Source organism: Vidua chalybeata, chromosome 2 (assembly GCF_026979565.1).
Source record: "Vidua chalybeata isolate OUT-0048 chromosome 2, bVidCha1 merged haplotype, whole genome shotgun sequence".
NCBI lineage: Eukaryota > Metazoa > Chordata > Aves > Passeriformes > Viduidae > Vidua > Vidua chalybeata.
Window position 1 is genome coordinate 74,696,528 of NC_071531.1, and position 13,527 is coordinate 74,710,054.

At 47.9% G+C, this 13,527-nt stretch overlaps 1 protein-coding gene across 1 annotated transcript in view; it reads left to right on the forward strand.

The window, feature by feature from the left end:
- Positions 1 to 13,527, forward strand: part of LOC128783736 (alpha-2-macroglobulin-like protein 1) — a 25,599-nt gene continuing 12,072 nt past the window's right edge. The window contains exons 1-18 of the mRNA XM_053934764.1: positions 1 to 59; positions 669 to 852; positions 1,755 to 1,917; positions 2,459 to 2,511; positions 4,444 to 4,464; positions 4,947 to 5,118; positions 5,510 to 5,594; positions 6,901 to 7,012; positions 7,303 to 7,417; positions 7,814 to 7,923; positions 8,432 to 8,599; positions 9,716 to 9,779; positions 10,166 to 10,311; positions 10,598 to 10,747; positions 10,989 to 11,141; positions 11,731 to 11,815; positions 12,591 to 12,705; positions 13,226 to 13,451. Coding sequence (XP_053790739.1) covers positions 1 to 59; positions 669 to 852; positions 1,755 to 1,917; positions 2,459 to 2,511; positions 4,444 to 4,464; positions 4,947 to 5,118; positions 5,510 to 5,594; positions 6,901 to 7,012; positions 7,303 to 7,417; positions 7,814 to 7,923; positions 8,432 to 8,599; positions 9,716 to 9,779; positions 10,166 to 10,311; positions 10,598 to 10,747; positions 10,989 to 11,141; positions 11,731 to 11,815; positions 12,591 to 12,705; positions 13,226 to 13,451 — 2,181 coding nt within the window. The remainder of the gene's footprint in view (positions 60 to 668; positions 853 to 1,754; positions 1,918 to 2,458; positions 2,512 to 4,443; positions 4,465 to 4,946; positions 5,119 to 5,509; positions 5,595 to 6,900; positions 7,013 to 7,302; positions 7,418 to 7,813; positions 7,924 to 8,431; positions 8,600 to 9,715; positions 9,780 to 10,165; positions 10,312 to 10,597; positions 10,748 to 10,988; positions 11,142 to 11,730; positions 11,816 to 12,590; positions 12,706 to 13,225; positions 13,452 to 13,527) is intronic.

Here is a 13,527-nt window from a genome sequence, read left to right on the forward strand (position 1 = left end):
ATGTGGATTCCCTTCCTCCTGAGCTGCCTGCTCTACACCCTGGGGATAGTGGCACAACCGTAAGTGCCATTTAAAAATCTAGCGATTGATAGTTGTGAATGCTGAGGGAGGGGCCAAGATAGCAGGGAGAGAGTGTGGGACCCTGTGAGTCACCTCCTGGAAGGGCTGGACACGGGGTGGGGTGCAGAGCCTTGTTGTGAATGCAGGGCCCTCCTGAAGGTGGGAACCTCTCCCATGGATATCTCTGCAGTACAAGAGCTAGGTGAGCACTGGTGGTGGGAACAAGAGGGAGGGAGTACAGTACCAGGTGGGATGAAGGGAGAGGTGTAGGATAAAGTGAAGGGCAAATGAAAAGGGCTGCAAGGCAGGGGATGGATAAGCAGGAACCAATCTGCTGTCAGGGTAGTTGGGAGCCATGTCAAAGCAAATAGGGCAAATTCTGTTCTGTCACCTGAAAGTATTCATCTTGTATTTATCTGAAATGAACTGTATACCTTCCATCCCACCCCATGCAAGGTTCTCACTCTGGCAATCTGTCCCAGTCTCTCCAGTAGAGCAGCACTTCCTAGCCTCAGAGAGATGGCCTGTTTTCTCAGGCCACCCTTTTAGTGCCAAGAGTGGGCAAGAGGGCTCCCAGGATGTGATGATATCTTGTTTCCCCACTGTAGGAGGTACCTGATCATCATTCCAGCTGCCCTGCCCTACCCCTCATCCCAGAGGGCATGCTTGGACCTTCGTGGGGTTGAAAAGCCTATTCGTGTGGCCTTAACTCTCGTGCACCCATCTGGCAACCTCAGCCTCTACCGCAAGGTCGTCCGGAACGACTGGATCTTCGAGTGCACCAGATTTCAGGTCAGAATCATTCTTGGCAGGGACCCCTAGCTGGCAGCTCACAACGTGCTCATCTGCCTCTCACCAAAGAAAGAGAGAATGAGGAAGACAGCATATAAGAGGGCATGGAAAGGAGTGAATGCAAAATCAGGAGGAGAGTTTAGTGGCAGCTGGTGGCTTTGCTCCTTGTCTTTGTCTGCATGGTACTCTGCCTGTGGGATACCCTGGTGGCACACTGAGGAAAGGCTGCCTGGCCAGGCAGCAAAGCTCTGAGGAGGGTGGATAGCTCAGAAGCACCCAAATGGCAGTCATGTAGATAATTCTCTCCCCTGAGGAGGATTCACTGTCACAGCGTGTTGTTTGTGAATCTGTGATGCAGAAAGAGTCAGACCTCTAATCTCAGACAGCTTCCCTCATGTCTTCTTCTTTCCAAGTTTTCTTTCTGGGCTTGAAAATGTCCTGGAGGACTAGGGAAGACATGAGAGGGTGTACACACAAGCTCAGCATAAATCTTTCTTATTTGCCAAACTCATGATCCTTATTTTCTTAGTTTGCACTGATAATAAGATGGGATTTCAGTCTCTGCGACCCTCACACTCTAGGAATTCTCATCACCATAGACCTTTTCTTCCCTTGAGTTAAGTCTTCTCCATCTTGCTCCATGCAGATTCTAACAGTGGTCCTGTGAAGGAGTAAACAAAATTTCTGTGTCAGAACAGACTCCATTTTTTCTTGTTCAAGGTCTATCCCAACTGCTGAGCGTTGTTCCCTGTGCTTCCACTAGCCTTCAGCCACTGAGGGGACACCCTATGCTGGCCTCCAGAGTAAGATGGCAAAGAGCCTGGCCTTGCAGTGCAGCTGAAGCAAGAAGAGCACTGCTCTGATGCCTGCTAACCTAGTGGCTCTCCTGTTTTGTGTCCCAGGTGCCCCGACCTGCAGGAAGCCAGGAGGTGGCCACTGTGCACCTGCACATCTCCAATGGCCACTACTTCAGTGCAAATGAAGAGAAAAAGGTCCTGATCCGCAGGGCTGGAACAGGCACCTTCATTCAGATGGATAAGCCCATCTATAATCCAGGACAGACAGGTGAGCAACACATGGAGCATCCTGACAGTGGCCCTGCCCTGACCCTCCCAGGCTTTGTTCCCAATTTCCTGTCAGTGGAGCGCTGAGTGCTTTGTGCTATGTGGCCTCCATGGGGACAGAGGGGAAAGCTGCAGTGAGGTATCCCATGTTTTAGCAGCAGGAGGGGCCTGGGAGGGGAGGCCTCACATGCTCTAGGAGCAGAGCAGCTTGGAAAAGGGAGAAGACCTGAACATGGTCTTCTTGGCCAAGGCCAGGTGGGACTTGTCTGCCTACACTGCAGACAAGGAAATGTAAGGATAACCCTGGCTGTAGCCCATGGGAAAACCCCTAAATTGTGAAGCAGCTGTGCTGCTGCCACGTGTTTGGGGCAAACAGAGGTATGTGGGGCTGAGCAAAGGGTGAGAGGGGCTGCAGGGCAGGCATGGAGCTGCCACTAGGGCTGGGTGCGGAGCTGTGATTCTGGGGTGAGACAAGTGTGGGGCAAGTCCGTTCCCACGTGCACTCTGTCTGTAATGTGCTTTACTCCATTTTCTCCCTCCAGTGAAATTCAGGATTGTGACACTGACTGAAGATTTTGGTCCTGTTAACAGCAAGGTAAAGCCTGTTTAAGTGGAGGCAAGGAAGTCTCCAGGCTTCAGATGGTTCTGCTTCCTCTACCAACCCCATGCCAGGGAGACTGGGACAGTCCCAGCACCCAGGGTGGTCAATGCCAACCCTCGAGTAAACCAAATTTGAACAATTCCTGTTGGCTGATGGCGCTGCTGTTGCTGTTATAGGATGGCTTCTGGATGATGGGAGGGTTGGATGGTATCTGGGGAGTGTGCCAGCATTTCCAGCTAGCTGAGTTATCTGAGTGCACCTGCCCTTGCCAAAAAAGCAGGTAGGGCTTCTGGGGACCAGTCTATGGGTCGCTGGCCATGGGCGTAATTATCAGACAAAGTTGTGTAGAGACATCGCCAGACTTGAAGATCCCCTCCCACAGCTCTGTGAAAGCTCAGTGATTTGTGCAGTGTGTGGCACCTGAGGGTGGCAGGAGAGCCTGAAGCAAGCTGCAACATTTTAAGAAAAATTAATTAATATGGGGAAGGATACACAGGAAGTGATCATAAAAAGAAGAGAGAAAACAGTATAACCAAATTATACTGACTTGCTGCTGGCAGCAGGTCATTGTCCCCTTGTCAAGGGAGTGAGAAGTTGCCAGAGACTTACATATGTGGTGGCCAGGAAACTGCAAGGCTAGCGCCATTCTTCAGTTAGCAATTATATCTGCAGCCAGCAGCTATAGCTATTTCACTCCTCAGTCCTCAAGCAATTTAGGGAGAAACAACAGGAATTCATGCCATGACAATTAAAATACTGAAGGGCACACATTAGGGGAGTTGGACCAAATCCTTCCAGACTGAAATAAAGGGAGAGATCCTTCCAGCTTCTTTATTGCTGACTTAATTTCTTCTTTCTTGGGCTATTGGTGAGGTCCTAGGATCAAACACTCTTTTTTTTTTATCCACAAAGGGAAGGCATATATCTTATATTAATAAGATAATGAAGTATAAACAGTACATTTGCTTCCATGTCTACAATTGGTTCACGTATTTGACTATAAAGGCTTGATGTCTATGTGTGAGTACAAACAAATTAACACTGTTAATTATGCTGTGATGAAAATTCAAAGACATTGTGTTTAGCCAAAGCTATTATAAAGGCTTGAGTGCACTGCAGCATTGAAGCTATAATACCTAGTTTGTAAAATAGGTGAGTTGAAGTTAATATGGATGCTGTTCACCAGCTGCTTAATCTGCACTTTTTTTTTTATTTCAGTGAAAACAGAGTTGCCTCTGATAACTTGTATGAAAGCTTAGAACGATGAATAACGTGAATTACATGTAAATTGCATGTTTATAGTCTGGTTACTCTCCCAAGCCCTGCTCCTGCCTCATTATGGGTTGTGATCCCAGATTAGAGGCTCTTCACCAATACTGCCTCCTGGATGATAGATTTAGTGATATAAGAACAGAGAATTAATAGGCCTAGAAGGGCTGAAATGTGTCCTCCTTTTTCCCTCCCTGTTACTGTCAGCTGCAGTCAGCATTAATTCATAATTTCCAGCTTTACCTGGGATTTTAAAGGAAGATTTTCCGAGTATTCTTCCTATAGGTGATGCAGTTTTGCTAATTATTGGGATATATGTTACAAAACTGAGGCCACTTAATATTTGTGAACTTGGGATGATGGTATTTGAGAGTCTTACTCTTCCCCATTTTATTGGAGCAAATTCTAGCTTTTATGGTTGTCAAATACCTATCAAAATGCATCTTAAATATTCAGGCATCAAAAAGCAAATCTGAAGAATAGCATAGATTTTTACTATGCCTTACTATTTCAAAGCAGTTGTCCTGGTTTCAGTAGGATCAAGCTCCTTGTATCATAATGTTTGTCACAATAGAGGGGCTGGGTGGGTAAGAGAAATTTATATACAGGTTGCTGTGTCATGCCAATTTTTGACAGTGCTGTCTGTTTGCTTTGCAGTACTCCATGGTCGAAATCCAGGTGGGTGTTCCAGTCTCCTCAGGTGTTATGAGGAAAGGTATTTCAGAATGGATAGTACCTAGGATGCTGTCTTACGAGTTCAAGTTACTTTTCTTAGGCTCTATGCATGCATATTCTCTGTCCAAATGCTTCTTGTTAACAAGAGTTGATGATACAAATGGTTTGACTTCATCCATTTCTACATTCAGGAATGTAGGCCAGGCTTTAGCTAATTTTTATAGTTCATCTTTACTGGAGACTGGAGAGTCTAAATGTCAGAACCTTCCATACCTTCTTTTTCTGTGGTTGTGTAGAGCAGAGTAAACCTGGGTGGGTTGGGTTCACCTCTGTTTGTGCTCCAGCATCACCATCTGGGCTAAAACCAGCAGGAACCTGTGAAAGCCTCTGAAATGTCTGCTATGCCTTTGAATCCAGTGGGCTCTGGGTAGAGAATAGCCAGCATTGCTGATGACTGCCTCTTCCTTCCTTCCCTTGCACCACAGGACCCAAACCGAAACCGCATTGGCCAGTGGCTGGATGTGAGACCAAAACAGGGCATTGCAGAGCTCTCTTTCCAGTTAGCTGATGAACTCTCCTTGGGGACTTACACTATCAGTGCCCAGTCCTTTAAGTCCAGCTCAGTCCAGTCCAGTACCTTTAAAGTGGAGGAACGTGGTAAGGAGAATGAAGAAAGGGATAGAAGAAGTTGCTTGTTTGTTGCTTGCCTGTCTGTATAACAATGTAAAGCCAAATATTGTGAAATAGGATTTACTGCCTGGGAGCTATGACTGAAATCTATGGGCAATAACAGAAATGAACACAAGGGAGATTGTGCTGGAGATTCCTGGAGAAGGTACCTTCTGGCAGATTGAGAATACACTAAAGACCTCTGCAAGACTGTTGGGGGAAAAAAAAAAATTCTTTCTTTGGTTTCCCTGTTTTTGATTAAAGCTTGCTTTTACCTCATTAACATGTTCCTTCATGGGAACATACTCTTCCCTTTTGTGATCCTGTGCCCAGGTAGTCTTCTGCCCTTGATGGAGTAACTCTGAGGTTTTTGTTCCAGTGTTGCAAAAGTTTGACGTTTTCTTCGAGGGACCAGCTCAGATTTATGCTTCAGATAAAACCTTTCCACTGCAAGTGTGTGGCAGGTAAGGAGAATGTTCAGGGGAAAGGAAAGATTCCATCAAAACTGTGTCTCTCCTTCCATATGTCTCCTATCTTTTCAATCCATCAAAGAGAGGTGGCTCAAGAAGGGTCAGAGCCATTCCTTTAGAAGAATCCCAAATAGTTCAAGAGTCAAGCTAATGGCTTCTTCCTTGGGGAAGAGGTACCTGAGCCACACAGGAGAGAGAACATCCAGCTATAGGGAGACTTGCCCTAGGCAACAGATACCCTCCTCTGGAAGATGTGTCTGTCCAGCATTGAAATATCTTATGTGGGAAAGCACTTAACAGATATGGGACAGACATGTTGAGGTAAAGGAGCAGAAGCTGTCATTCCTTTAGCAGTTTATGCCTTTCCTTCTCACTTACATGCTACTAAACTTATTACCTTCTTAGAAGCAGTAGATAAATTTCCCTAGTTATGTTATTATCAGCAAAAAATGAGCAGATGAGGGTGGGAAGGAGGGCAGAACCTCTGACAGTATAAACACAAAAAAGGGAGAACAATGAGCTCCAGAGCACTCAAAATTTGGTGAGCTCATTTGTAGTTGGGGCTGCATTGTCTGGAGACTTTTGGTGTCTCTTTTGCCACTGATTGGTCTGACATAATTTCTCATTAATTGGGACAGTTACAATCAGGTCATATGAAGCTGTAATAATAAATAGTACACACCATTCTACATCACCAGGATGGGTCACAGATGTCATCTTTTTACTGATACCATCAGGAGCTCCAAAGGGCAAGTCAGAGAGGAGTCAAAGCAAGAAAAGGCAGCAAAGCAGGCAGAGGAAATACCTAAATGTCTAAATCAGCAGAGCAGGTCTGATGATAGAAACAAGAGCCCTGATCATGAGATAAAGTGAGGCCTCATAGTGAGGCAAGTCTGAGGTCACTCTGTGGCTCTATTACTGCAATTTGCTGTTGCTGTCTGCAGGGACACCCATTTCTGCTTGCTTTACCCCCCAAACTAATATCTTTGCCGAGTGGATAAATCAGGTCCACTTTCTGTGTCTGCCTGCAATTCTAGGACAGCAAGTCCTCAGAAGTGGGAGAGCTCCAGAGGGTGTGGGTCTGCTCCTGTCCATTTCTGCATCTGTTCCTTTGTTCCTGCATCTGTTGGATGCCAGACCATGCTATTGCACTCCCAAAGTACTCAAAGTGCTTTATTTTAATTTGTGCCTGCCTGCTTGCCAGCTGCAGTAAGACCTTTGTCACAAAAGGCACCTGTGTGGAGTGACGTGCTGCAGGCAGTGCCTCTGCCCAGAAGCTCCTCTGGTGTTCTCCCTGCAGGTACAGTTTTGGGAAAGCAGTGCGAGGAACTGTGCACGTGACTCTGTGCCAGAAAGCAAGGAGGTGGCCCCAGAATGCCAGCAAGGACATCTGTAGGGAATACAGTGGTCCCGTGAGTAAAATCCTGGAAGGTATATGGGCAGTAAAGAAGCACCACAGAGGATGAAGTGCCAAGGGCTGAGTGAATAGAATGAACTGCTCAGAGCCCCGTCCAGTCTGACCTTGAACGTTTCCAGGAATGGAGCATCCACCACCTCCCTGGGGAACATGTTCCAGTGTTTTATGAGTTCTGCATTATTATTTGTAGTAGTCAATAGTTATGACAGAATGACTAATCCCTTGTACTTCTGACCCTTTCCCTTCTCCCCAGCCCCAAATAATACCTGTCACTCCCTATTGCAGACAGCAAGCAATGGGTGTTTCACCTCTTCTGTCAGCACATCAATCTTCAATCTGACTCCCAGTGAGGAAGACAACAAACTTTATGCAGAAGCCTCTCTCCTGGAGATGGGCACAGGTACCCAGGGGCTCAGCAAGGGAAGGTACAGGGGCAAGAGGAACCATTCTGGGGTTTGAGGATTAGAGAGGGCACACATCCCCCTCTCCTCCTCCCTGCTGCTGGGATCATCACATGGGCATGGAGAGCTACTCTGCCAGCAGTGGGAGGATGAGGAGTGGCTAGGAGCTGGATGAGTGGTGTGGGTCCATGAGGCTACAAGGAGGCTTGTAGACAGTTTAACTAAAGAAGGAGCTGCCACAGGAGCGGCCTCCAAACCTTGAAGAATGCTGGTACTGGGAAGGAAGCTACAGACACTGCTAAGAGGGGTTGGGAATAACAAAGTGAGATTAAACTACGGTGCAGTAGTCACCTCTGGTACTGATCCTGCTTCTCTTTCACTCTGCATTCCAACAGGGGTGCAGATCAACACCTCCAGCCAAATTCTCATCTCCAGGACAGCTGCAAGGGCAGTATTTGAGACACCCAATGAATATTACATCCCTGGAGTACCGTACAGGGGGAAGGTGATTTTCTTCCCTTGCTTTTTTACTCCCTTTCATTTGCCAAAAAATATGGTATCTAGTAAATTTAGCTGACCCAAAGCATTTCCTGCTCCTCAGACAGAGTATTTTACCTTGCACTGTGTCACATTGCTTGATAGCGTGGCTACAGTTGCTGCATTTCAGGTTCCTTGTTGTGTATACACTTCCAGCATCTGCTGAGACCAATGAGTGGTGTTTCAGCAGGGATGCAGGGGTGCTGGGATGCAAGGATGTCTCAGCTGTAGGCTAGGAGAGAAACTCCTCATGTTCTAGCCACACACACCTTTTGGAGTAGACAGATTTGAACCATGCTCAGCTTCACATTAGAGATGAGGGAGTTGTGCAATTCTCTTGTCTTCTTGGGGCCAGACTGAAGTCTGTAGGTGACCTATACAGGAAGGTCTATGCTTTTCAGAGATAGGAAGGTTTAGGTATGACATTGGAAGAAATATCTGACTTTGGCCTTCCTGCCTCACCCTGTTGTCACCAGATTAAGGTTCAGGATCACTATGGAACTGGTATGAAGAACAGAAAAGTTTATCTTGTGATAAGGTTCATGAGGCGTCGGTTTATCAAAACGTACATCACAGATGACAGTGGAATAGCATCGTTCAACCTCGACACAACTGCCTGGAACAGCTCATCAGTCTCTTTGGAGGTAAACACCACCTCTGCATATGGGAAAATGAGAATCCTTGAGCTCTACCTGTGCTCCCCCTCCTGCCCTGCAGCCCCCCTGCCAGCTCAGGCCTGGGCTCACCACACAGCTCTGCACAGAGCCAGCTGGAAGGCACCTAGCCAACAGCCTTTCCCAAACCAAGTTGATGACAGCCTCACAAAGCACTGAAGCATGAAACTCTTCATTTCTGTGTGTCTCTGTGCCCTGTCAGGGGAGGTTCACACTGGAGGAGTTCATGCGCACTCCTCGAAGGACTGACTTCAGTTACACGAACGCTTACCATCACCTGCAGCCCTTCCATGTCACAACCAAGAGCTTCCTGGACATACACCCACCCACAGAAACATTACCCTGTGGGCTGAAGCAGAATGTCCAGGTGACCTTCACACTCAGCAGGGATGACCTGGGAGAAGACACCAGCCGTATAAGTTTTGCATATTATGTGAGTAAGGGTAGTAGGTAACCTGGGCAGAAAGGCTGCACTGGCAGGCCCAGACCTCAATGAAAAGCTCGGGATATAATTTAGGTTATCCCTGGAGGGATGACAGCTAAACCTTGTTCTCAGGGGACTGGGTGAATGCTACCTCTGGTAGGGCTCAGCCTGGCCACACAGTGATCCTGGTGCTGGGGCTCCAGTCACCTCCATGGATAGGAGGAGTTTTCTGTCTTTGTAGCCCATCCCCACCTTAGCTTCTGCCAAGGCTGCAGCTGGAAGTTTATTCTCCCTTTAAAACTGGTTGGGTATCCCTTTTTCACTCTGGTTATCAAACAGCTGTTCAGTGGAAGTGGATTTTGGTCTGTCCTGGAGGCCAGCCTAGTAGAGGAGAAGCACTTTAGTTATCACCCATCGATCTGCAGTGAACCCACTACCCATCCATTGTCCTCACTGAGCAGACCAGACCAGAGACTCCTGTGTTAAAGCCTCTCCTCCCAACTGTCATGTCTGCAAATCTCCTCAAGTTTGGGATTGTGTTGAGCCCACAGTTAATTTTGGGGGCTTTATTTTGCTTTTGAGAGCAAGATGCTCATAGGTAAGTGTGGATGCACTCTGGTGGCAAACAGCAGTCTGTTCATCCCATGTCCCTCCTCCTGCAGGTTACTGGCAAGTCTGGAATTGTTGTCAGGGGCCAGAGGAATATCCAGATCGGGAAACTGAACAGTAAGTCGTGGCAGAGAAGTGGAAACAGTTGCACCCAGCTGGTTTCTAGGTTGGTCATGAGACTTACCAGAGTTTCTCCCAAATTCCCTCAATCTATAGGTCTGGAGCAGTCAGCAAACAGGACAGAGGGAGGCTGAGGAAGCAATTGTGTCAAATGTGGAAGAGGGCAAAAAGAATGAAACAATGATGGGAAGAGAGACTGGGAGGATGTAGGGGAAGATGGGCCAGAGGGGAGGGAGAATGGGTCAGAGAATGGAGGGAGAGGGCAGACAGTGCAGCAGCACGAATTGGTTTGGTATTTTGAGATTATTTAGCACAAAAAGAAGAAGGGAAGAAGGAGGTGTCGGTGGGCCTATGATGAACATATTCTGCCTTTCCTTCTTTAGTGTTGAAGGGCTCATTCTCCATCCCTTTGACCTTCACTGCCGACTTGTCCCCATCACCTTCCTTAGTGGTGTACGCCATCTTTCCCAACGGAGGGGTCACAGCTGACAGCATCCGTTTGAATGTTGCCTTGTGCTTCCAAAACCAGGTGAGACTCACCTCTGTGGCTGGGGGAGAGCTGATGAGCAGGATTCAGGAGGCCTGAGGGAAGAAGACCCTCAGATCCTTCCAAGAGAGAACTGGGCAGAAGAGATGGAAGGGGTATCTGCAGCACAGTTCCCAGGGACCAGGAAAGCTTCAGCAGTGACTTCTGATAGCAGTGGCTGAGCAAGGGAGATTCCAGCTAGTCTTCCTCTTTCTATCTGTGCCATCTGTCTGTCATCCTCCTCACACCTCTTTCTTTTTCATAGTCCTTTCCTGATGTGTTGCTCCAGGTCAAGGTAGGATTCCCAGATAAAGAAGCCCACACAGGGTCAGCAGTGCAGCTCCAGCTGCAGGCAGCGCCCGGCTCCCTGTGTGCAGTCCAGGCAGTGGATGAAAACATGTTCTCCACCAGACCAGACCGTGAGCTGACCAGCCAAATGGTGAGTGTCTGTGCAACCAGGCAAAACCTCGGGAGTGATGGATGAGCTGGGTGAGGCAGGCAGGGGCTGTGGCAAAGGGAGCTGGAGGCCAGTGAATGAGGAGGTCTGTGTGTGAAGGAGAAAGCAGGGCCTGCCTAGGAAGAAGGACAGGAATTGATGTGCATGCTAGGGGAGGATGGAGTGAAATAACTGGAGGTATCTGCTCCTTGCCCAATCCTTCCCTGCCTGTGAGTTTCCCTAGGTCTATGGTTTGTTCCCTGCTGCATACCAACGTGGATACCCTGCCCAAGTAGAAGAGCATTCAGATCGCTGTGTGCAGCCTCAGTCCTTGTCATCTCTGCTACGAGGAAGGCCACAACATTCCTTTCAGCCTGACATCTTCAACCTCTTCCGGGTAATCACCTCATGATGTTTCCCAGAGCGGTTGCAATTATGAGCATATGAGGTATGTTCTCCCCAAGCAGTCTGAGAGGGCCTTTCCTCCTCCAGACAGACCCTGCTGTCCGCCCCAACTGAACTGTGTTGTCTCAAAAGATGTACAACCCCATTGAGTAGGAATACCTGTATTTCCCTCCACATGTGCACAAAGCAAGGTGATGAAATCCTGGACCATCAAACTCCATTTTCTTGGACTTGAATGGGAATAAGGAATGAGGTCCTGGCTGTGTACTATTTATCTACAGTATTAGAGAAAAGAGAAGCAGGGAGTGATCCAAATCATTAGACTACGGGTTGTTGACATGGCTTAGTTGTTAGCTGCTCTTTGCCACTGTTTTGGGCAGGTACCAGGATGACCTCTAGGGCAGATCTCCTCCATGCCTCCCTCAGCACTGTGTCTGCTTGGGCCAGTGCTGCTCTGGGCTGCCTGGGCACTGGGTTGTCCTGACCCCCATGGTTTCTAGAGTAATTTGAAGAGCATCAGTCAGTCTTCCCCACTCACAGATGCTTTTCTGCCTCCCTTGTCCTCCCTCTTTTCCTAATAGAACATGGGACTGAAAGTCTTCTCAAACCTTGTAATCAAAAAGCCCTCCCAATGCTCCCGTCGGATGGATAGGAAGCCAATCATAGGTGAGCTGCACTTTGAGCCTACCTGAGATATGAGATCTTTGGGGTTTGTTGGTGGTGAATGTTGTCTCTCTTCGGAGTACTGGGTGCTGCTGCCACAGTCCACCAGACTCAGTAGGAGTGACCCAGTCCCCATAAAAAAGGGCTCTGAAGAATGTCACTGCCTGGATGTTCCCTGACACTAAAGGATGACACTCCCTTTCCTCACAGACAAACCCAAGTGGGGCCCAGGATCTGTTTCCCAGTGTCTATTCCCATTCCTCAGGCTGTACTGAGACCCAGCTTCTGTCCCCATTTGTAGCCACGGAGACACCCATGTTCTTCCTCTGTGTCTCAGTTTGCACTTGATAACTGTACTAAGCTGGCTCAAGTGCCTGCCTGTATTTAAACCATTGCTTGCTGTGGAATGTGAGCTTTGTGCAGCAAGCAAACAGTACTTTTGCTCACAGAATTATAGAAGTGTTGGTTAAAATGGCTCTCTGGAGGTTCTCAGCCTCTTAAGCAACAGCTCTGGGTCAGGTCAGGAAAGGGCTTTTTCTAACCAAGTCTTGGAAACCTTGCAATCAGCTCACTGCAAGCTTCTTCTCCTGCTATCACTCTTTTCCCTTCATTTCTAATCTCTGCCATGAAATCAGTCCAGTCCTTTGTGCTTTCCTTTGCCAGACTCTCCTATGTCTCTCTTACTGCTTGCTTTGCCTCCAGCCCCACTGCTAGACTGTCTATGGTTGGCAAGATTCACCTCTCCCACTCTGGTGGGTCTCCTTACTCTTTCCTTCAGGGGTGCCTTCTACAGAAGACCAAAGAATCAATGAGGAACAACCCCAGTTTACAACTCCCAGAAGATTTCACCACTATTTCCCTGAAACTTGGATCTGGAATATGTACTCTGTTGGGTAAGTGAGTCCTGACTTAACAAATGGACAGAAAGATGACCCTTTGCTACAGAGACCTGGCTAACTTGAGTTTGTGTAAAAGAGGTGCAAAGAGACCTCTGCATGAAAATTATGTGGCTCTTCCCTGCATCTGTAGAGTGTCAAACTAGTAGACTTTGAAGTGCAGAACTGAAGTGTACACAGATTTAAGGAACAGGAGAACACTTCCAGACAAAGCCACCATGAGTGTACAGAGCTGGAATGCTTGGGCAGTGTCTTGCTCAGAAGAAGGACATAAAGCCTTTACTGATGGCATTTAAGGAGGGTTTATGGATCTAGGGGAAAAAACTGCTGAGAAATGCCTTGCTGTGAGCCACTGCAGCAAAAGTCATTGACAATATAGCAGAGGTTAATCCAAGCACGAGGACCTGTGTCACGTCCCTCAGCATGGCCATGAGCACTCCTTATTGCCCTCCTCATTACCTCCTTCTCTCTCCACTAGCAGATGAATCTCTTCATGCAAGTTCTCTCTTCCTCTCAGCTCCAATGGCAGCAGGAATGTCTCAGTCACAGTGCCTGCTGCTGCTGCAGAGTGGAAAGTCAACATGTTCTGCTTGGCTGGGAGGGGATTTGGCCTTGCCTCGACCACAAGTTTCAGAACAGTTCAGCCCTTCTTTGTGGACATGACACTGCCATATTCCGTCATCCGTGGAGAGACCTTCCTGATAAAAGCCACTGTCTTCAGCTACCTGCAGCAGTGCATACAGGTGTGTGCCTGTGCCACAGGTAACACTGTGTGGGGCAGGCCTACTCTGCCCTCCAGTTTTAGAGCTCATTGTGCCA